The sequence below is a fragment of the Artemia sp. Qi Xiang Cuo genome, chromosome 5 (genome assembly GCF_049724085.1).
Source record: "Artemia sp. Qi Xiang Cuo chromosome 5, ASM4972408v1, whole genome shotgun sequence".
Taxonomy (NCBI): domain Eukaryota; kingdom Metazoa; phylum Arthropoda; class Branchiopoda; order Anostraca; family Artemiidae; genus Artemia; species Artemia sp. Qi Xiang Cuo.
In genome coordinates, this window is record NC_142798.1 from 43,309,672 (window position 1) to 43,331,608 (window position 21,937).

The following is a 21,937-nucleotide window of genomic DNA, read 5'->3' on the forward strand; positions in this document are numbered from 1 at the left end:
TTGCAACAATATTTTGGTTTGGCGAGTAATAGACGACAGCTATTGCAATGATATTATAGGGACGGGGGAGTACTTTGGGTCTAATACTTAGCCAAAGGATTTCATCATACGCCAATAAGTTCGGAACAGGAATAATTTTTGGGAAAAGGTTGCATGTAGTAAAAAACCTGACACCACCTCCTTTTTTTCTAAGTGGGTGATCCAAAGGACGAAGCTTAATGTATCCTGAATAATTTGACAACGAAGAGAACTTTGGTCATGGGACTGTACTTCTATAACAGCTATGACATCAATTTGATTCTGATAGCACCTTGAGTTCAGTAAGTTTGTCAAAATTAAGGCTTTCTGCACTAGTGATTAAAAATTTTGGAAATTTAAACAACTGGGGAAACGTGACTGTCGTTGAGTTTCAGTAATTCTTGGCGTGGGTTTTAAATTTGGACTGTGGGATGGTGCGGATAAAGGCGGGACTGGACCGGGCTTGAGAGAAAAGGAGGACAGCGGACAATTTATGGGGATATTATTAAGTTGGGATGGATCTACGGTGGAATGGAGATAATCTGTTAGACGGCTGCTACCTGATGGTGGGAATGGTGATTCATGTCTGTCAGGGAGTCGTCGGTTTGTGGGGGAGTGGGGAGGGTATAGGGCCACATTCTGTAAGCGGAGAGGGAATAAGGTTTCTGAGTGAGGGTGGGAAGTAGCAAATGGATGTCTTTTGGCAAGGTATCAGAAGGAGGGATGGGTACTGACGTTTCTAAGAGGCTGGGTATAATGTTGGAACGAGGATATTTCTTGTTCAAGCGTTCGGGACGGGAGCTGATTAAAAGAGGAAGGGGAGTAGGTAATCGGTAAGAGTTTGTTAGTTGTTGAGCTGTGTTTGGCGAGCTTTGGTGGGAGATTTTTGCTTGGGTGCGGTGCACTAAAAAAGGACGGTCAAAGGGGGAGGAGTGACTCTTACATTTATATTTTTTACAGATTAGTGCAATTTTCTTCCTGGGAGTAGATAAAAAGGAGGAGTAACCTTAACGTGAGCTTTAGTACAACCAAAACAACGACCACTGGAAAAAACGTTACAGATATTAACATGCTTAAAATTGCACTCAAGCATACTACATTTACCTAATAGGTAGAATTTACATAAATGTAACAAATTGCAATGACTAGCTCTACAATTACCACTTAAGATTTTTTTTGAAAATGTTTGAGGAAATATCACTTTCAGGTAGGCCATGGATTGTTAGGCGATTTCGTTTCTCGAGGCTGCGAGCAGCTGTTATAGCTGTATGATCATGCGAAAAATTTTGGCCTCTTTCCCCCAAATGCATATAAAAACTTTGAGACAGCCATTTTGTTCAAAATAGTCCAAAGATAAGATAAAATTTTTATTTCAAAAAATTACTATCACAAGCCCTGAATGACCGAATCCGCATTTCGGAGTCATAAAAAACGGTCTTATGTCAAATTTAAATTCTTGGTCAACATGCCTGAGACTCAAGGCAGGCATGCCTTTCCAAAAAACTAACAAACAAGTATGTGTCTAATAAGAGAGTCATGCATGCTCCCGCCATTGACCCGTGCCCCAGCCATTTAAACATTTGCCTCTCAATTACTTGGACTAACTGTCTTGGCTTTTCTCTGTCTACAATTAGCCATGTCTTGATGCAACCTACTACAAAATACTTGATAACTTCAATTTTGCAATTTACATGCTTGAAAAACTTGCAATTTTGCACTACTATAACATTTTTTTAGAAACTTGCTTGAAGCACGATCGTGTCTAAAAGTACATTCATCTCCTATTTTGCATGAACCAGCCAAAATCATGTTTGCGCATTTACGTATTTGAGAAAAAGAGGATTTCTTATTCATCAGGCTATTCACTTCACTAATTTCAAAAGAATTTTGGATGTCTGAAATAGAGTTAATGTCACTACAATGATTAGTAGAAATATAATTCTCCAAAGGTGAGACAAGGTCAAACAGATTAGTCAGCTGGAATAATAGAGGACTCTTCATTATTTTTAATCTGACAGATTCGGTCACTAAAATTATTATCTGGATTTTTTACCTCTAATTAATGGGTGTACTTATTTTTTGGATTTGTCTTCGTCTTGCTGAGATGAAAGAAAGGGAGATTAATAATATCCAGTTTGAGTGGGGGGGGGGGGGATATCATTACATTGTATCACAGATAGTAGATGAGAAAGAAGTATCGAAATTTGTTTTAATGCCTCTTCTAGCTTGTTTTTTAATTCTAAGAAGGAAAACATTGGTTTGGGGAAGTCAGGTTCAATAGTGCATGTTTCGGTTTGACACCCAAAATCTCTAAAAAGGGGATTCTAACCCGTAGAGTCATCATTTTGAAGACTTGAATAAGGTTCGCTCTGGACCGATATCTCACGTGAGCCGGGGTGTAAGTAACTAGTAGTGGCGCAAAGAACAGAAGAAGAGTTAACAAACAAAGCGATGTTACCCCCAGTCTTACTAGAAGCTTCCAGAGATGGGAGTGTCTCTTCTTGACGGAGGAATTGGGAAGATGGGATCTTCTTCTGTGACAGGAGGGGCAATGGTAATTCATTATTAAGCTCTTTGAGGATAGTGAACATCCTAGCTCTTGAATTAGGAGAAGGGGGGTACGAGGAGAAACTAGAACAGGTGAATTTGAAGGATTTACCTGTAAGATTGAACTGTTCTTTGAGTAACAATCAGGACACAACCAGTTATCAGTCCAATTAATTGCTTCAATTTTTGCACACTTTTCAGTTCCTGCGTGAAATGAACAATTGCACCCTCCACATTTCACTGAGTTGGAAAAAACTCTTAGTTTGCATTCAGGACAGACCAGCCTCCGTCTAACCAAAACCATATCTTCTAATTTTTTGACACCAAGAGGTTAACAGCCCGAAATAAAAATCCCAAGGTGTTCACAGATTGGATGTTATTCATGGATCAAACCTTTTATCCCCCAAGGGCATAGAAGGTTTTATATGGATGGGGTGATTGTATAAACTTTGAAAGAGGCTCATTTGATTAGAAATTGGAAGTTATAGTTCACTTTTAAAAGTCAAAAGTGATCAGAGGGCAATTATCCCCCCCCCCCCCAAACTCTCTTTTCCGCAAATGCATCCAATCAAAATTCAGAGATAGCAATTTTGTTCAAAATAGTCCAAAGATCATATAACAATGCCTCCAAGGTTAACACATACCCCTCAGAGCCCGGGGAAGGGTTGTAAGTTCTGCATTGGTGGCAAATAAGGTTTATATGGAAGGTATAAAATTTGGAGGATGCTCATATGATTGGAAAATGAAATTTCTAGTTCCCTTTTTCAGAGTCAAAAGTGATTGGAGGGCAAAAATCCCCCATGCCCTCTTTCCCAAAATACTCATATATCTGATGAAATTTTGAGAAAGCCATTTTGTAAAAAATTATCCAAAGAACATATAACAAAGTCTCCAGGGTAACACAACCCCCAGAGCCAAGAGCAAGGGTTGTAAGTTATAACCAAGGGTCATATAAGGTTTTCTATGGAAGGGGTAGTCATTTAAGCTTTGGAGAAGCTCATTTAATTAGAAATTGAAAGTTCTAGTTCCCTTTTTAAGAGTCAAAAGGGATTGGAGGGCAACTAGCTCCACCTCCTCCCCTATGCCCTCTTTTCCCCAAGTGCATCAAGTCAAAATTTTGAAATAGACATGTTGTTCAAGATACTCCAAAGGCAAAATAACTATGCCCCCAGGGTTAACTACCTCCTGGTCCCCAGGCAAGGGCTATAAGCTATGCTAGTTCCAAATTATTAACATATTGGTTGAGGCAAATAAGGTTTTTAAGAAAAGGGTGGTTTTATTAACTTTGGAGGAGGCTGATTTTACTCGAAATAGAAAGTTCTAATTCCTATTTTGACAGTTAACTTCTTACAATAATTCTAGTACCCCCCCCCCCCCTTTGTTATAGTGGCTTTACTATCTTTCTCATAGATTTTCTTTGATGGCTTGGTATTTATATTACTAATAGTCTTCCAAGCTTGAGCCAGTGCACAGTCTCCAATATTAATAAGAAAATCCAATTAGGATATGCTAAGGTTGTTGCCGATAGAGGTAAATATAATAAACTTGCGTTGGCCAAGCTCTACTCAACCTTTTGTGACTATTTCATTCTCTTTGCTTCTTCTGGAATTTTTTCCCTTCTTAAGAAAAAAAAAGAATAAGAAATAATCTGGATTAACTATCTCAGATTTTTGGAAATTTTTGTTGTTTCTTCCTTCTTGGACCAAAAACTGGGTTCTTATTAACAAATTTCTTGTTCTGAATATTACAGTAAAATTGGAAGTACTACACAGAAAGCTTTCAAATGCCGTTTGTATCCATATTTCTCGACACCACTGCCTTATCACGTTTTTTCAGTTGTAAGTTATTTTTCCTTTTTTGTTTGTTCATTTTTCTCTCTTTTGTTACTCCATGTTTTTTTAGTATTGTAAAGAGTGAGTACAAATTAAACAATAACAACAATAAAGATATCTTGGGTTTATATTTCTCTACATTACTGCTTTATTAAATTCTGAAAGTTGTGAGTTTTTTTTCTCTCTTTTCCTCTCCTTGTATGTTTTTTCTCTTTTGTTTTTGTGTCTTTTCTTTTTTATGTGCTACTCTGTAACTGCTTTTCTAGTGATTTCTATATTATACCCTTGTATAGTGTGGGTCAAAAATAAATAGTAATAATAAGAACTGAAAATTCTAGTTCCTTTTTTAAGATTTAAAAGTGATCAAAGGGCAGCCACCTCCCCTCCAATTTTTGCCTCCCCTCCAATGCATCAAGTAAAAATTTTGGGATAGCCATTTTGTTCAAAACAGTGAACAGACCAAATAACTATGCTTCCAGGGTTGACCCCACCCCCAGCGCCCAGTGCAAGGGTTGTAAGTTATACAAGTTGCTTATTGGTACTCTGATACATTTGATACTAGTTTTGATACTTTGATGTTGAACAAAAAAAAATATTTTGAAATTAGGAATGTTGAAAAACTGGAAACTTTGTCAATCAAAAACAAACAGAATTTTTTTTTTCTTTTTTCAATTCCAAAGAAGAAGTTTTCCCAAGAAAAGTAAGGGCCATTTTAAAATTAAGATCAGCTGAAATAAATTCCCATTATAATTCAATCTCAAAACAATCAGGAATTACTACTAAAAAATAAATGACCCCCAAAACAAACAGAAAATAAATAAACAGTCATAGCAAACAAACATACAATAGGTGCAAATATTGAGATAAATGAAAAGCCACTAATTAGAAGTATTAATGGAGAAACATTCATTATATTAACCAAAACCAATGCTTTGGCAATCAAAAAGGAAACGAATTTAATTTTTATAAACTTTCTGGAAAAAGAAGTTTTTCAAAGAAAAATAAAAGATTAAGATTAATAAACTAAAATTAACATTCATAGCAAACACAAAGATAAAAGGTACAACTATAGATTAATAAAAAAAAATCTTAAATAGCTTCAATGTTTTTTTTAGAGGCACTTCATATGGAAGGGTTGGCTATATAAACTTTGGAGGGGACTCATTTGATTTTAAATCAAAAGTGCTAGTGCCCTTTTTAAGAGTCAAAAGTGATCAGAAGGGAACTAGCCCCCCACGCCCACCATTTTCTCAGACACATCCAATCGAAATTTTGAGATAGTAATTTTGTTCAAAATAGTCTAAAGGCCCCACAGCCTTCAGGCCAAGGGCTGTAAGTTATGCAAGCTGTCAATTGTTAACATGTAAGGTTTTTATGTAAGGGATGGTTCTACAGGCTCCAGAGAAGGCTAAAAAAGAGTGAATAGGGGGGGACCAGCCCCCCTCCCCATGCCTTTTTTTCCCAAATGCTTCCAATCAAAATTTTTAGAATGCCATTTTGTTCAAAATTGCCCAACATATTTGATAACCCCCAGCCCTTGGGATAAGGGTTATAAGTTATCCTAGTTGCCCATTGTTAACATATAAGGTTTTTATGGGAAAAGTGGTTGTATAAACTTTGAATGGGGCTCATTTGATTGGAAATAAAAAGTTCTAGTGTCATTTTCGAGAATCAAGAGATTGTAAAGTAACCAGCCCCCCTCCCTTTTTCAATCAAAGCTTTGAACTAGCCATTTTGTTCAAAATAGCCCAAAAATCAAATAACTATAACTCAGGGGTTAGACCCCCGGCTCCCAGGGCAAGGGCTATAAGGTATACAAGTTGCTTATTGTTAATTTGATAATTTGATACTAGTTTTGATACTCTGATGAAACTTGCTGTTGAAAAAAAAATTATTTTGAAATGAAAAATGTTGAAAAACTTGAAACTTTGAAAATCAAAAACAAGCAGAAACTTTTTTTTTTAATCCAAAGAAGAAGTTTTTCAAAGAAAAGTAAAGGTGATTTTAAACTCAAGATCATCTGAAATAAATTTCTATAATAATTAACACTCAAAACAACCAGAAATTTCTACTAAAGAAAAAATGAGACCCAAAACAAACAAAAAATACACAAACAACCATAGCAAAAAAACATACAACAGGTACTAAAAAAAATGCATAAATAAATCTTAAAATGAGTAAAACTTAAATTGAATATGTAAATCAAGCACAAAATGAACAAAGTCACTGAAAACAAGAGTTTTGCTGCTGCCCCCTTCCCTAGCTGTAAAACAGAGATAAAATTGCTTAATTTAATAAGACTGTAAACCCAACAATCAAGTTTTATCATAAAACAGAGCCCTTCAGAATGGTAAAATGTAGAGGTATATACAAGATCTTTCCAGGCAATAATTTGGGTTTTAATTTCGATCTATCCCTGAAAGCTACATTAATATAATGCACTAGGCCTATTTATCAGCCTACTTTCAGTAAGTTGGTTTTTTAGGCTGATATAAATTTGCTAGCAACAAGATGAACACACCAATTGATGTATCTTCCAAGACCAAGTTTACTAATCAATGTCATAGATCTATCCTAGCCTTTTGAATAGGGGTAGATATTAGCTCAGCCCTAGGTTATACACAAATACTTACTAACTTTTAGGGCTTGCATTATTGTTTGCTTTTATTTTTCATCAATAGGCTGTTCACAAAGCCAAATAAAATCAATTGGAAAAAGTATCAGCAAACTAGGCCACCTATGGCTATATTTAACCCAATGAGGGGAGGGCAGGGGATTGAGGCACATTTGTGAAGGCAAAAGTTAGTGTATTTGTAAAGAGTATTGAAAGGTGTATCAAATTATATGAAAATCTTTGAGCTAGTAAATTAATATGAAAAGCCCTAGCCTAGACCTACAATCACCCTGCTTTTCAAGATAGCCAAAATTGTTTCATTCAATTATTCAGTGGTTGACCTCTTGTGAAGGGTACATGCTAACAAATAAAAGTAGTACTAAGCCTATTAGATTCCTTGTTTTATGTTGTTTCTACATGTCAGCCATTTTTTGATAATGCACAGTATCTAGCTGCCTTGATGATGCCAGATTAAGCCATAGGAATATGCTAATACAAAAAAAAACACTAAAACAATGAAATTATTACTTCAAAATAATACCATCTTTCTATTATTCAGAGTTTGGCTATCATAGCCTATTTTCTTTCATTGTTATCCACTTTTTCAAATCATTTAAATAATATTTATAATCAAAATTATTTTTTTATATATACATGATAAACAATAGGCTATTTTATCCAGTTGAAAGCACACAAACCCATTTTGAAGCCCAAGAATCAACACAATAGAGAAATGGGTTATTAGGGCTTTATTATTTAGGCACAATTATAAATTATCCAGGACCATCAGAAGAGGGGGTAAAGTTCATTTCCAGCACAAATGAATATTGGATTTAGGGTTCATTTGGATTCATAATGAATGTTGGATTCATTTGGATTCAGGTGCAGCTCCACTATACTTTACCCCTCTCCCTCCAATGCAAATATATAGCCTGAATTATATATTTCCCATGTGTTTTCTAGTCCTCCAACTTTGTCAATTCAATTTATGGGTAAACCAATTTCAACAAATGTGATGCCAACAGCAGTATATAAGTGGTATCTAAAATAAGAGAAAAAAAAATATCATCTTTGAAGCCCAGTAAAGGGCTTAAAACTCAATTTCCAAGTAAAGTGATTGTTATATTCAGAAAGAATATAAAAAAAAGCATCAAGTAGTATCTTCATTTTATTCCTAGGTCAGTAATTCAGATAAATTTTTTGCAGTTCATATTATTGACTTACAAATAAAGTAAATATACCACTTGATGCCTATTTTTTATACTCTTTCCAAATATAATAATCATTTTTGTCACAAATGAATTTTACTCCCACCCTTATATATACCAATTTAGGGTATATATTTGCACATCAGGGGGGTGGGGGTAAAGTTAATTTCTGATACAAATGAGAGTTGAGTTTAAACTTTACCCCCCCCCCCCCCACCCCCTTAATGTGCAAATATATACCCTGAATTGGTATAAAGGGGTAGTGGTAAAATTTATTTACAACAAAAATGATTGTTATATTTGTAAAGAGCATAAAAAAAGGCATCAAGTGGTATATTAACTTTATTTGTAAGTGAATAATATGAACTGCAAACAATTTATTGTAATTTAAACTACACCAAATTTAACTAGGCTATATTTCTTAGCTATCTCATTAGGCTAATGAGTTACTTGGTAAATTTACCAAATCTAATGGCACTTCTTTCCTTTGTTTAGCATGATTCTTGCAGAAAATGCTTCCCACTAATATATATCTAAATGCAATGTATAGCCAACAAATGGCAATTTAGTTGGTACATAATACTTCAGAACCAAATTTGGGCTATATTTTGCACATTAGGGGGATTGGGGGTGAAGTATAGCAGGGGGTTACCTATATATAACAATATAGAAAAATTTTTCGTTATATCTGAGCAATAGAAAATTGTTATTTACTCTTATATAGAATGCAGTATAAAGTCAAACAGAAGACAATATCTTGCTTTCTCCTATTATGTAGAATAATAAAAAGTCCTACAGATGACTTTATGCCCTGTTCTTTTATAGAGCAAACATCAATAAAGTCATAAAGATGACTTTTTATACCTCATGCTATTATAGAGCAAGCAAAAATAAAGCCATACAGATGACTTTTTATATATCTCACTATTATAGAGAAAACATGAATAAAGTAAAGCAGATGACTTTTTATATCTTACACTATTATAGAGCAAACATGAATAAAGTAATGCAGATGACATTTTATACCTTGTACTATTATATAGCAAACATGAACAAAGTTCTACAGATAACTTGGTACTTTTATGTTGAAAGCACTCTTTTATATATTTCAAACTGGAGATACAACAGAAAACCCATTTTGTATGGTTAATTCAAGAAACTGCTATACAGTAATGGATGCTTAGCATGGTTTCCAGTGTGTTGGCAATATCTAAACTGTTGTTTTTTGGTGTTTAGGGGGAGAAAAAGGTACCTAGGTTAGGTTACATATTTAATAAATGCTCTGCTTTACAAATGACTTTTTACACCTTGTATGTTTGTAATTGTATAATTCTATTTCTAGAGAAACAACGGAGAATGATATAAAGTCTTCTGTATGACTTTTTAAACATCAAATTATTGTTGAGAAGTACAAATAAAGTTATACAGAAGACTTTTTGGTTTTCTTATTTCATATATGATCCACTAAAATGTCATACAGAAGAAATTATATTACCCCCCTGATACATAGAGAAAACAACAAAAAATTGTTTGTAAGAATTTATTCATGTTTGCTCTATACTATTATAAGGTATAAAAAGTCATCTGTAAGACTTTATTTATGTTTGCTCTAAAATAGTATGAGGTATAAAAAGTCACCTGTAAGACTTCATTTTTGTTTGCTCTATAATAACAGGAGGTATAAAAAGCCATCTGTATGACTTTATTTAAGTTTGCTCTATAATAGCACAAGGTATAAAAGTCATCTGTATGACTTTATTTATGTTTCTTCTATAATAACAGGAGGCATGAAAAGTCATCTGTGTGACTTTATTCATAATGCTTTATAGTAGAATGATATATTAAAAAGTCATCTATATGATGTTATTTAGGCTACTCTATAATTGAAATCATGTAGGCCTAGGCTATAAAAAGCCATCTGTATGACTTTTTGTTGTTTTCTCTATGTACTAGCATGAGGTATTAAAAATCATCTGTATGACTTTATTTATGTTTGCTCTCTAAAAGAAAGACATAAAAAGTCATATGTAGGACTTCATTCATGTTTGCTCTATAATAGCATGAGGTATAAAAAGCCATCTGTATGACTTTATTTATGTTTGCTCTGTAATAGCAGGAGGCATAAAAAGTCATCTGTATGACTTTATTCATTATGCTTTATAGTAGAATGATATATTAAAAAGTCATGTATATGACTTTATTTAGACTGCTCTATATATGAAATCCTGTAGGCCTAGGCTATAAAAAGACATCTGTATGACTTTTGTTTTTTTCTCTATGTACTAGCAGGAGATATAAAAAGCCATCTGTATGACTTTATTTAAGTTTGCTCTATAAAAGAAAGACATAAAAAGTCATATGTAGGACTTCATTCATGTTTGCTCTATAATAGTATGGAGTATAAAAAACCATCTGTATGACTTCATTTATATTTGCTCTATAATACCAAGAGGCATAAAAAGTCATCTGTATGACTTTATTCATAATGCTTTATAGTAGAATGATATATTAAAAATTCATCTGTGTGTCTTTAATAAGGCTGCCTTATAAATGAAATCATGTAGGCCTAGGCTATAAAAAACCATCTGTATGACTTTTTGTTGTTTTCTCTATGGACTAGCAGAAGGTATAAAAAGTCATCTGTATGACTTTATTGAAGTTTTCTCTATAAAAGAAAGGCATAAAAACTCATATGTATGACTTTATTCATAATGCTTTATAGTAGAATGAAATACTAAAAAGTCATCTATATGATGTTATTTAGGCTACTCTATAAATGAAATCATGTAGGCCTAGGCTATAAAAAGCCATCTGTATGACTTTTTGTTGTTTTCTCAATGTATTAGCATGAGGTATTAAAAGTCATCTGTATGACTTCATTTAAGTTTGCTCTATAAAAGAAAGGCATAAAAAGTCATACATAGGACTTTATTCATGTTTGCTCTATAATAGAATGAGGTATAAAAGCCATCTGTATGACTTTATTTAGGCTGCTCTATAAATGAAATCCTGTAGGCCTAGGCTATAAACAGCCATTTGTATGACTTTTTGTTGTTTTCTCTATGTACTGGCAGTAGGTATAAAAAATCATCTGTATGACTTTATTGAAGTTTGCTCTATAAAAGAAAGGCATAAAAAATCATTAGACTTCTAGGTTTTAGGCTTCTGCAGTGAGGCAATACCCAAACTCTTGTTTGTAGTTATTTTTATTTGATTCAAACTTGATTTTCATATTCAATTTAAGTTTCAGTCATTTTAAGATTTATTTATTCATTTACATTAATATATATTGTATGTTTATTTGCATTGATTGTTATTTAATTTCTGTTGGTTTTAAGTTTCATTTATACTTTAATAGCAAAATATTTGTTTTTGTTTTAAACTTGATTTTCATATTCAATGTAAGCATTATTCGCTTTAAAATCTATTTATGAATTTATATTATTACTTGTTGTATGTTTTTTGCTATGATTGTTTATTTAATTTCTGTTTGTTTTGGGTTTCACTTATTCTTTAATAGTAGTTTCTGGTCGTTTTGAGTTTGAATTTCAAAAGTTATATAAATCTCCTGAGCTCAGGCTTAAAGTGGCCTCTCCGTTTTTTTGAAAAACTTAGTTTTTGGAAGTTTTTTTTTAATTAATTTATTAAAAAGTCATCTATTTGATTTTAATCGGGCTGTTGTATATATAAAATTATGTAGGTATTTTCTGTGAGCAGTTATTTTTATGTGTACTCGTTTTTTTCTCTCTGTACTAGAAGGAGGTAGAAAAAGTCATCTCTATGATATTAAGGAAGTTTGCTTTATATTCGAAAGGTTTTAAAAGTCAGATGTAGGACTTTATTCATGTTTTCTGCATAATATCATGAGGTATAAAAAGCATCTGTATGACTTTATTCATAATGCTTTATAGTATAATGATATATTAAAAAGTAATCTCTATGACTTTATTTAGGCTGCTCTATACATAAAATCCTGTAGGCCTAGGCTATAAAAAGCTATCTGTATGACTTTTTGTTGCTTTCTCTATGTATCAGTAGGGTAGGCTAAGATAATTGTTTCTGTATGACATTTTAGTGGATCATATATGAAATAAGAAAACCAAAAAGTCTTCTGTATAACTTTATTCATACTTCTCTATAATAGTTCAATGTTTATAAAGTCATACAGAAGACTTTATATTATTCTCCATGTTTAAGCAGGAGGTATAAAAAGTCATCTGTATGACTTTATTGAAGTTTGCTCTATAAAATAAAGGCATAAAAACTCATATGTAGGACTTCATTCATGTTTGCTCTATAATAGTATGAGGTATCCTCGTATAATAGTTCAATGTTTATAAAGTCATACAGAAGACTTTATATTATTCTCCATGTTTAAGCAGGAGGTATAAAAAGTCATCTGTATGACTTTATTGAAGTTTGCTATATAAAAGAAAGGCATAAAAACTCATATGTAGGACTTCATTAATGTTTGCTCTATAATAGTATGAGGTATAAAAAGCCATCTTTATGACTTTATTTATGTTTGCTCTATAATAGCAGGAGACATAAAAAGTCATCTGTATGACTTTGTTCATAATGCTTTATAGTAGAATGATATATTAAAAAGTCATGTATATAACTTTATTTAGGCTGCTCTATTTTTGAAATCCTGTAGGCCTAGGCTACAGAAAGCCATCTGTATGACTTTTTGTTGCTTTCTCTATGTATCAGTAGGGTAGGCCAAAATAATTTTTTCTGTATGACATTTTAGTGGATCATATATGAAATAAGAAAACCAAAAAGTCTTCTGTATAACTTTATTCATACTTCTCTATAATAGTTCAATGTTTATAAAGTCATACAGAAGACTTTATATTATTCTCCATGTTTAAGCAGGAGGTATAAAAAGTCATCTGTATGACTTTATTGAAGTTTGCTCTATAAAAGAAAGGCATAAAAACTCATATGTAGGACTTCATTCATGTTTGCTCTATAATAGTATGAGGTATAAAAACCATCTGTATGACAATATTCATAATGCTTTATAGTAGAATGATATATTAAAAAGTCATGTATATGACTTTATTTAGGCTGCTCTATATATGAAATCCTGTAGGCCTAGGCTATAAAAAGCTATCTGTATGACTTTTTGTTGCTTTCTCTATGTATCAGTAGGGTAGGCTAAGATAATTGTTTCTGTATGACATTTTAGTGGATCATATATGAAATAAGAAAACCAAAAAGTCTTCTGTATAACTTTATTCATACTTCTCTATAATAGTTGAATGTTTATAAAGTCATACAGAAAACTTTATATTATTCTCCATGTTTAAGCAGGAGGTATAAAAAGTCATCTGTATGACTTTATTGAAGTTTGCTCTATAAAAGAAAGGCATAAAAACTCATATGTAGGACTTTATTCATGTTTGATCTATAACAGTATTAGGTATAAAAAGCCATCTTTTTGACTTTATTTATGTTTGATCTATAATATCAGGAGACATAAAAAGTCATCTGTATGACTTTACTCATAATGCTTTATAGTAGAATGATATATTAAAAAGTCATGTATATAACTTTATTTAGGCTGCTCTATTTTTGAAATCCTGTAGGCCTAGGCTATAAAAAGCCATCTGTATGACTTTTTGTTGTTTTCTCTATGTATCAGTGGGGTAATATAATTTTTTTCTGTATGACATTTTAGTGGATCATATATGAAATAAGAAAACCAAACAGTCTTCTGTATAACTTTATTCATACTTCTCTATAATAGTTTGATGTTTATAAAGGCATACAGAAGACTTTATATCATTCTCCATGTTTAAAGGAAAGACAATAGGCTATTGTCTTTTGTTTAACTTTATAGTACTTTCTATATAAAGGTAAATGACAATAATTGTTGCTTAGAGGGTAAATTTTTACCAAATCATATTATTGAGTTAGGAATAAAGTGCATACACTATTTGATGCCTTTTTTATGCTGATTACAAATATAATAATCGTTTCTATTGGAAAAAATTTCAGCCCCCCCCCCTAACCTAACCCCCACCCCAATAGCCTATGTGCAAATAAATATCCTGAAGTTACAAATATAGGGGGGGCTAGAGCTAAATTATGATAGAAATAATTGTTATAGGCCTATTTGTAATCAGCATAAAAACAGGTATCGAATGGTATATTAACTTTATTTAAAACTAAATGATATGATTTGGTATATATTTACCACTTAGAGTATAAAGAACCAATGACTTTAATAGTCAAAACATTGATCACCCATAGCAGGCCTGCATGCAAAATGTGTTAGGTATAATTATTCTGCATAGGCTACCATGATGTAAGAATTGTTTTCTAACTTCATATTGCCCAAGTACTTTACCCCACTCCCATAATGTGCAAATATGTATCCCAAATTATATATTTCACATCTATTCTGTCACTTTTCTTTGTCTTGTCTCTTACTAAGCTGAAAGAAACTGGTTATACAGTGCATCAATAGGCCTAGATCAAAAACTTGAGTGGTCGGCACTATAACAGACAAGTACCATTTATTATACTAGTTTAAAACTTTACTTCAGGTTTTCCTTGAGGTATTTGTGTTTCCAAATGGTCTATTTTCATATAATTGATGGTCCTCTGGTCAACATTAGTCAGCAGCTCCCACAAAATCTTATTGGAAACAATGGAAGTGTTCAGTCCAAAAACAGCTACTAAAGGGAGAAAACTGAGCTTCAACTCTTCTGGCAATAACTCATCCATTTCCATGTTTGTTTTTGTTAATTTTTAGTAAAAATCTATTCAAACAAGTAATATGTAGAAGTTATTAGGGTTGCCTAAGGACTTAAAAACTTTGTAACGTACAAACTTAAAAACGTAGGGTTTTCGTAACTTTCGATAAGAAAGTCTCTGTTCAAGGCAGGGTGCCTTTATTTCACTATCAAAAGTGGCACTTAGACGGGGGGGGGCAGTTTTTATTGTATATTTTGGATTTGTTGTGCAGCTTTATTAAAAATCCCTCCTTCAAATTTAAAAAGGTGTTTTTTTTTGTATTTCGATTAAAAAAAATTTAAATCCCTCCTCTTTTCTAAATTTTAATGAATTGGAACCGTTTTTCGCTTTTGCAGCATAAACAGCCCTGCATTAAAAAAATCAAGTTGATTCGTGTGTAATTTGGCCTTTTTTCTCGAGCAATTTTGAACAACACTTTCTTCTCACGCAAGAAAAATCCAAATGAACCATTAAACTGATCTTCGTTTACATTTTAAAGCAAAAATCCACGAGAATGAGGAGGATTGAAACAAAATCAGGTGCATATTATGAATAGGGTGCAGTTGTATAAGTTTTGCCGAGATGTGCGTGAGTTTTTTTTTCAATTTGTCATTGACTTGGATGTAGTTTATAATTATTTTAAGGAAAAAACAAGTAAATATTGCATTTTTATTTAGCAAATTCCAGATAAACAGCTCAAAGAAATAATCGTTTTGGTCTTGAATCAAAATTGACTTTTATCCAGATATAAGAAACAACATTTTGGATACTCATACAGCGAAGCAAACACAGTAAATTTGGTAGTATCGTTAACTTGGAAGTTTACTCTTTCCACTTTCTTGCTCTCCTTATAAGGGTAGGCGGGATTTCCCAAGAACTCGGGTCAGGAATCACTCTTCTGACCTGCATAAGACCAAAAGCATCTTTAGGATTGAGTCCATTGTGGAGTGGGGTCTTTATTATGCATCAGAAACTGACGATCTGCTCTAGCACTGGAATAGGGTAGACACGTCAATATAAACATAGATTTCGGCAAAAATTGCAAGGAAGGATTGCCAGATCCATTTTTTTAAATTGGCAGCACACTTACAAAAATTAACTACGGACTAATTAACATCTAAATTGCTTTTGACTGAACAAGATTCAACTGAGACATGTTGTTGACTATCGACAAGATAGTGCAAAATTTGTCCGCTTTCTCATATCATGGCAAATGATAATCAAACGAAAGAAAATATCGCAAAACGGGTATTTTTTTTCATCCTAATAACTGAATGATTTTGTGATAATATTAAACAGTCGGGATGTGAAAGAAAGTCGACACATATGTCCGCGTAATTAAACTAGGAACAGCTTATTTTTTCACGAAAAAAAAAAGATTACTCACAAAATGTGCAACTTAGTTATTATTCAAAAGCGTAATATAACTGTAATAAAAATCTATAGTTGTTTGAACCGTAACGTAAAAAGTGAACTTTTACTTAAAACTTGCTTACGATGATACGACCTCAACCTCGGTGACAACCCTCTTCTTCTTCTTCTAATTCACAGCAGGCGGGCTTTTCAGTTGATACTATTTAGCCCTCTTCTTTTTGCTTCACTCCGTGGGCTACAGAGCTACTGTCTTGGTTGTCTCTTATTTATTAGATATTCTCAGATATCTTTCAATAGATCTTTTGACTCAATGAGTTCAAATATAAGATGATAGATATCAATTTCTGTGCCCAGTGTGCAGATATAGTTGGCTAGGCTAGGCTCTTTGCTGACAATCAGATTTTGTGGTGTTTGAAGCATTTTAACAGTTTAGAAAGCAAGGTATGTTGTGCAGACGTCAGTATATTAAATTCAAATAGGCAATGGTCAATTGTTTCATTATTAATATTACAATGCCTGCAAAGAGGGGACAGGGGAATTGAACCACTTGAATTAGAAAACTTATATGAGAATGCAGGGAAATTTAGTCCATTTGTTCCAGAACGAATTCTATGATAAATTTTAGAAAGATACTTATTGGGAAAGGGGGAAAGGATAGGATTAATCTTATTAAAATTAATATCTGATAGCCTCCATCGGTATAAATATCTCTAATTGGGATTGGTCTCCCACTTGGCTGGTCAATATTTATAGCATTTTTTGCTATTTCATCAACCTGATGATTACCACTTATGCCAGAGTGGCTAGGAATGTACTGAAAATAAGTTTTTATGCCACTTGAAGCAAGATTATCAATAATACTGAGACAATGATAAGTGTCAATGTACAACTTATATTGAGGAGCTGAGGCCAGCAACTCAAGGCTTGATAGAGAGTCGGAATATATGATAATATTATTTGAATTTGCAATCAAAGGTTGGTTTTCTTTAAAGTGTTCTAATGCCATGACATTATAGTGCCATGGCATTTAACTCAGCAGACATTATAGATAAATTATTATATAATCTCTCACCCATTGCAATTTTCAGGTGAGGAAGGAAAACCCCACTGGCAACCTTCTCATTCATTTTTGACCCATCAACAAATATTTGGAAGTGATTTTTATAGGTAATTGTATTAAGTTCTGCAAATTTTTTCTGGACAAAAGCAATGGGGGTTAAATCTTTATTCCACTTTGAGAACTCATTATTTATTATGGGACTTGACCAATACCATGGGGGGGGGGAGCAGCGGAAAGTGGGTGCAATAGACTTTGCTGGTATAGGGAACTTCTTCTGAATATTGGCATACTCATCTGAAATGCCTCTATACATGGCTGGATTTCTTAACCAACTATGCAGTGTGTGTGAGCTATTTGATTCAATTTTTGTAAGATGTTTTGTCAAGAGAAAGCTAAGTCTCTCCCTTATTGTTGTTAATCCACTCTCCATAAGCAGAAACTTGGTGCTTGTGGGTTTCCTAAGACCAAATATGAGACGTATTATATCATTTTGTATTGTTTAAATTTTTTGCATCTGGGTCTTTGCCCATGCACCATAGACGATGAGCCCATAGTCAATATGGGGTCTTATATATGATTTAGAAAATTGGAGTAAGGTTTTCTCCTTACAACCCCAGGGTGTGGAAAGAAGTCTTTTTAGTATATTTGCTTTTCTATAGCATTTTTTTATTGTGTTTGAAATGTGGAGGTGGAAATTAAGTTTTTGGTCAAGCATGAGACCTAGGTAATTAATATGATTATCATTTGGAATAGTTGTTTTATTTAGAGTTAGTTTTGCATTAACATGGTTTCGCTTCCGGAGAAATTGGATTATTTTTGACTTGGTGGGTGCAATGGGTAAATCTGAATGTTGAGAGAATTTTTCAAACTGGAAAAGTGACTTTTGCAGATTTGACTGTGCTATCTGGAAGGTGTTGCCAGATGACCATAGCACTAGATCATCAGCATATTGTAGATTCTTGTGGGGTAGGTTCATATCCCAGAGATATAGGGCAAATAGGAGGCAACTGAGGACTGCTCCTTGAGGTAGGCCTTTGGCTGTTGTCTTTTGGGGTGAAGAGGCTGAACCAACACAAACGATGAAACTTCGCACTTCTATGAAGGATTTAATAAAAGATACTAGCTTAGGGGTACTCCAAGGTTTGCAAGTTTGTTTAAAAGGATTTGGTGGTTCACATTGTCATATGCCCCCTCAAAATCTAGGAAAGCTGCAACTAGGACATTATTTTTTGAGAAAGATTCATTTATTGCATTTGTTAGCAAAATGAAAGCATCTGTTGAGGAGTGGTGTTTCCTGAATCCAGTTTGAGTGTGAGGGATCATATTATTATTTTCAACAAACCAGAGGAGTCTGTGATAGATTATTTTCTCCATTATTTTCCCCATCACAGGAGTAATCATTATGGGCCTATAAGACTCGGGTTTATCTTTTGTTTGTTTTTTTTCTTTAGGATTGGTAGGAGGGACGAACATTTCCATATATTGGGGAACCGAGAAGATGCCCAAGCGTGATTAAAACAATTTAGCAATTCTTGTTTGTATGAAGGTGTGAGATTCTTTATCCATGTAGGGTGTATACTGTCATAGCTGCCACTAGTTTTGGTTCTAATATGATGTATTGCATTATTCAATTCCTGGATTGAAAATGGATTAGTTATGTACTCGGATCCTGGGCGTGGTTAGTAGGAACTTGGGTTCATAGGAATTGTGGACAGTTTGCTTTGATTATTTGATGTTAGCTTATTAACAAAAAGAGTTTCAAATAGGTTAGCTTTTCCATTATCATTGTTATAATGGGTATTATTATGTATAAGCTCATACAGGAGTGGGTTGGGGAAAGTCTTTTTCCCACAGATGTGGCTTATGACTTTATGTATCATTGGCTCATGCGTTTCTCTGGAGAGATTATTTGCAAAACTATTCCAGTATTTATATTTATCATCTATTATAGTCATTTTTAGATTAGATTCTGCTTGTAATTTTTTAAAATATGTAGTAGGTGATGTTTTTTTTTTTTAAAATCTGTCCTAGCTGCCTTTTTTATTCTCTATTTATTTAGGCACTCATTGGTCTACCATGCTTTAGGAATTTGTTTAGGGAATGTTTTCTTAGGTGTTGTCCTGGGGATAGCAGGATTAGCTGTATTTATTAGTAAAGATGTCGAGGCTTCATCATATTTGTCAACTGTTGTGTTAGAAATGCATGCACTTTGGGTGAAACTTGTAATTTCATCATTTAGCTTATTTTGGAACATAGACCAATTTGCTTTAGTGTTGACATACTTGGAGGTATGAGATAAAGTTCCAGCACGTTCATTTAGGGAGCAAACTATAGCAAAGTGGTCAGTACATAGACTATCAATTTTATTTATGTAAATTTTGTTCAAAAAATTTAGTAACACAATTTGTAGGTCAATTGTGGAGAATCTGCCACTTTTGGGGTTAAAATATGTATTCAGGTTTGGAGGTGTAGCAACAGCTAATTCATTATTTTTTGAAGTCATATGCTCAAGGAATTTACCAGCTTTATTTGCTGGTTTATTCCCCCACAAAAGGCTGTGGGCATTGAAATCTCCACAAATAATGATATTTTTTAACATATTAGAATTATTTATATAATTAAAGGAATCCTTGGCATCTGTAGTTTGGCCATTAGGGTTATAAAAGCTTATTATGTAGGTTTTTAAATTATTCAGCCAAACACTAATACCAATTACATCAACATCATTTGCAAAATCTGGAAAATTGATGCCACAAAATTTTATATTATTATTAACTAATAAAGCTACCTCACCTCCATTTCTATCTGAAGATTTATCCTTTCCCGGGATAGTATATCCCAGAGACTCAATTTGTTGATTTTGGGTTAAATGATTTTCGTGGAGGAAATCAATATTAATGGAATTCTTATTCATAAATGATATTAGTTCATTTAACTTATTTTCTGTGAGTGATCTTACATTCCATTGGAGTATTGATAAATGTTGTGTTGTTGATTTATACTTCATATGACTGTGTATCAATGTTCAGCTTTGTTAAAACTAAAGCAAGATCTTTTTTTGCTTGAATGAGCATATCATCTGGGATGTAGATTTTTGCCAATTCTGCAATAATTTTTGTTTTCTGTAGTTGATGCATGTTCATGGCCTGAACTGCATTACAGTTTAGAATGAATAAGCATATGTTTGGGGTTTGCATTTTTGGTTGTGCATCCTGTTTGTTGGTTAAGGGATTGATTCCTGGTAGTGTTTCTGGTTTGTTTCTTCTTGGGAGGGTGGGCCAGGCTGACCTCATCTCACCGGACAAGGAAGCTTGTTGGCTTGGTGATTCCTTCTGCTAGGGATTTGAGCTAGGGAGCTTAGAAGATGGTGTTTTATGTGGGTTGCTTGATGCATTTGGGGCATTAGACGTGGGGGTTTTGGTTGGTTTCAATACAGGCTTTGTTTGGTATCGTTGGGCAGCATTTACTTCCATTGCTACAAAGGGGTATGGGATGGCCTTTTCTGTTGATATTTGGAGTGATAGAGCTCTTTTCTTGTATGCAGGGCATAATGATTTATTTGTAGATTCATGTGGGCCTTTGCAATTGATGCATGTAGGCTGAGTGTTGTTGCAAGTTGTCAGCTCTTTAGGATTGAAAACTTTACAATTACTACACTCTCGGAGAATTTCATTACATTTGTTTGTTGTGTGTCCCAGTTTGAAACATTTCTGACACTGGATAGGCTTAGGTTTGTATTCCTTGTGTGGTTTGATTTGCCCAAATAGGAATAATTTTTCTGGGATATCAATTTTATCCTTCAGTATGAATAAGAAGGATCTACTAGTTTTTAGGCCATTGGAGTTAGGTTTTCCAAGTTGGGTAACATCCTCAACTGGGATTGTGTTTCCAGCCCTATCTGAAAGCCCTTCTTTTAACTCCTGAGTAGATATCTCTGGGGGAACATTATAAACTACTATTTTTGTTGTGATTGTTTTGGGTTCCAATTAGATGCAGTAATTGGGGTATTCAGAAAGGATTTTAGGTTGATTATTGTATCTGCTGATTTATGATCTTCTACAGCTATGAGTAGAGATCCATCACGGTTAATATTATGAGACAACATTTATTTTAGCAATTTAAAAATGGCAGCTCTTATTGCAGTGATTATTTTTATTTCGAAGGGGGTAGTGGGATTAATTTTAAGGTAAATTCCTAAGTTTCTGGAGGGAGGATCTTGGGCAGAGAGAGGGGAAATGCTTTTGATTGGGGATATTTTTTTCCTTTTTTAGAGCTTCTAGAGAGGACCTCTTGAAACCCATTATCATCATTTATGGTTACATTAGCCCCTACACTTATCATTGTCCTATTCTCCGAATTGGAGCTATCATTTGAACTTTGAGATAGTGTGCTTGACCAGCCATGATGGGTATCTTTCAATATCACACTTTCACTGGAATTTGATTTGGGATCTGGGGGGACTTTTTTTTGGAGGACTTCTAAACATTGCTTATTGGAAAAAGCTTCAAAAAAATAAAAGACAAAACTAAAACAAGAA

At 33.5% G+C, this 21,937-nt stretch overlaps 1 protein-coding gene across 3 annotated transcripts in view; it reads right to left on the reverse strand.

Annotated features, from left to right (window-relative positions):
• LOC148952162 (trafficking protein particle complex subunit 11-like) overlaps positions 1-15,007 on the reverse strand; it is a 249,466-nt gene extending 234,459 nt beyond the window's left edge. For 2 of the 3 annotated variants that reach the window (XM_089089620.1, XM_089089619.1), the window contains exon 1: positions 14,772-15,007. In XM_089089620.1, the coding sequence (XP_088945746.1) occupies positions 14,772-14,963 (192 nt within the window). In that variant the 5' untranslated portion in view covers positions 14,964-15,007. The remainder of the gene's footprint in view (positions 1-14,771) is intronic. The other variant, XM_089089622.1, reaches the window with a different exon arrangement.
• Between the last annotated feature and the right edge of the window lie 6,930 nt (positions 15,008-21,937).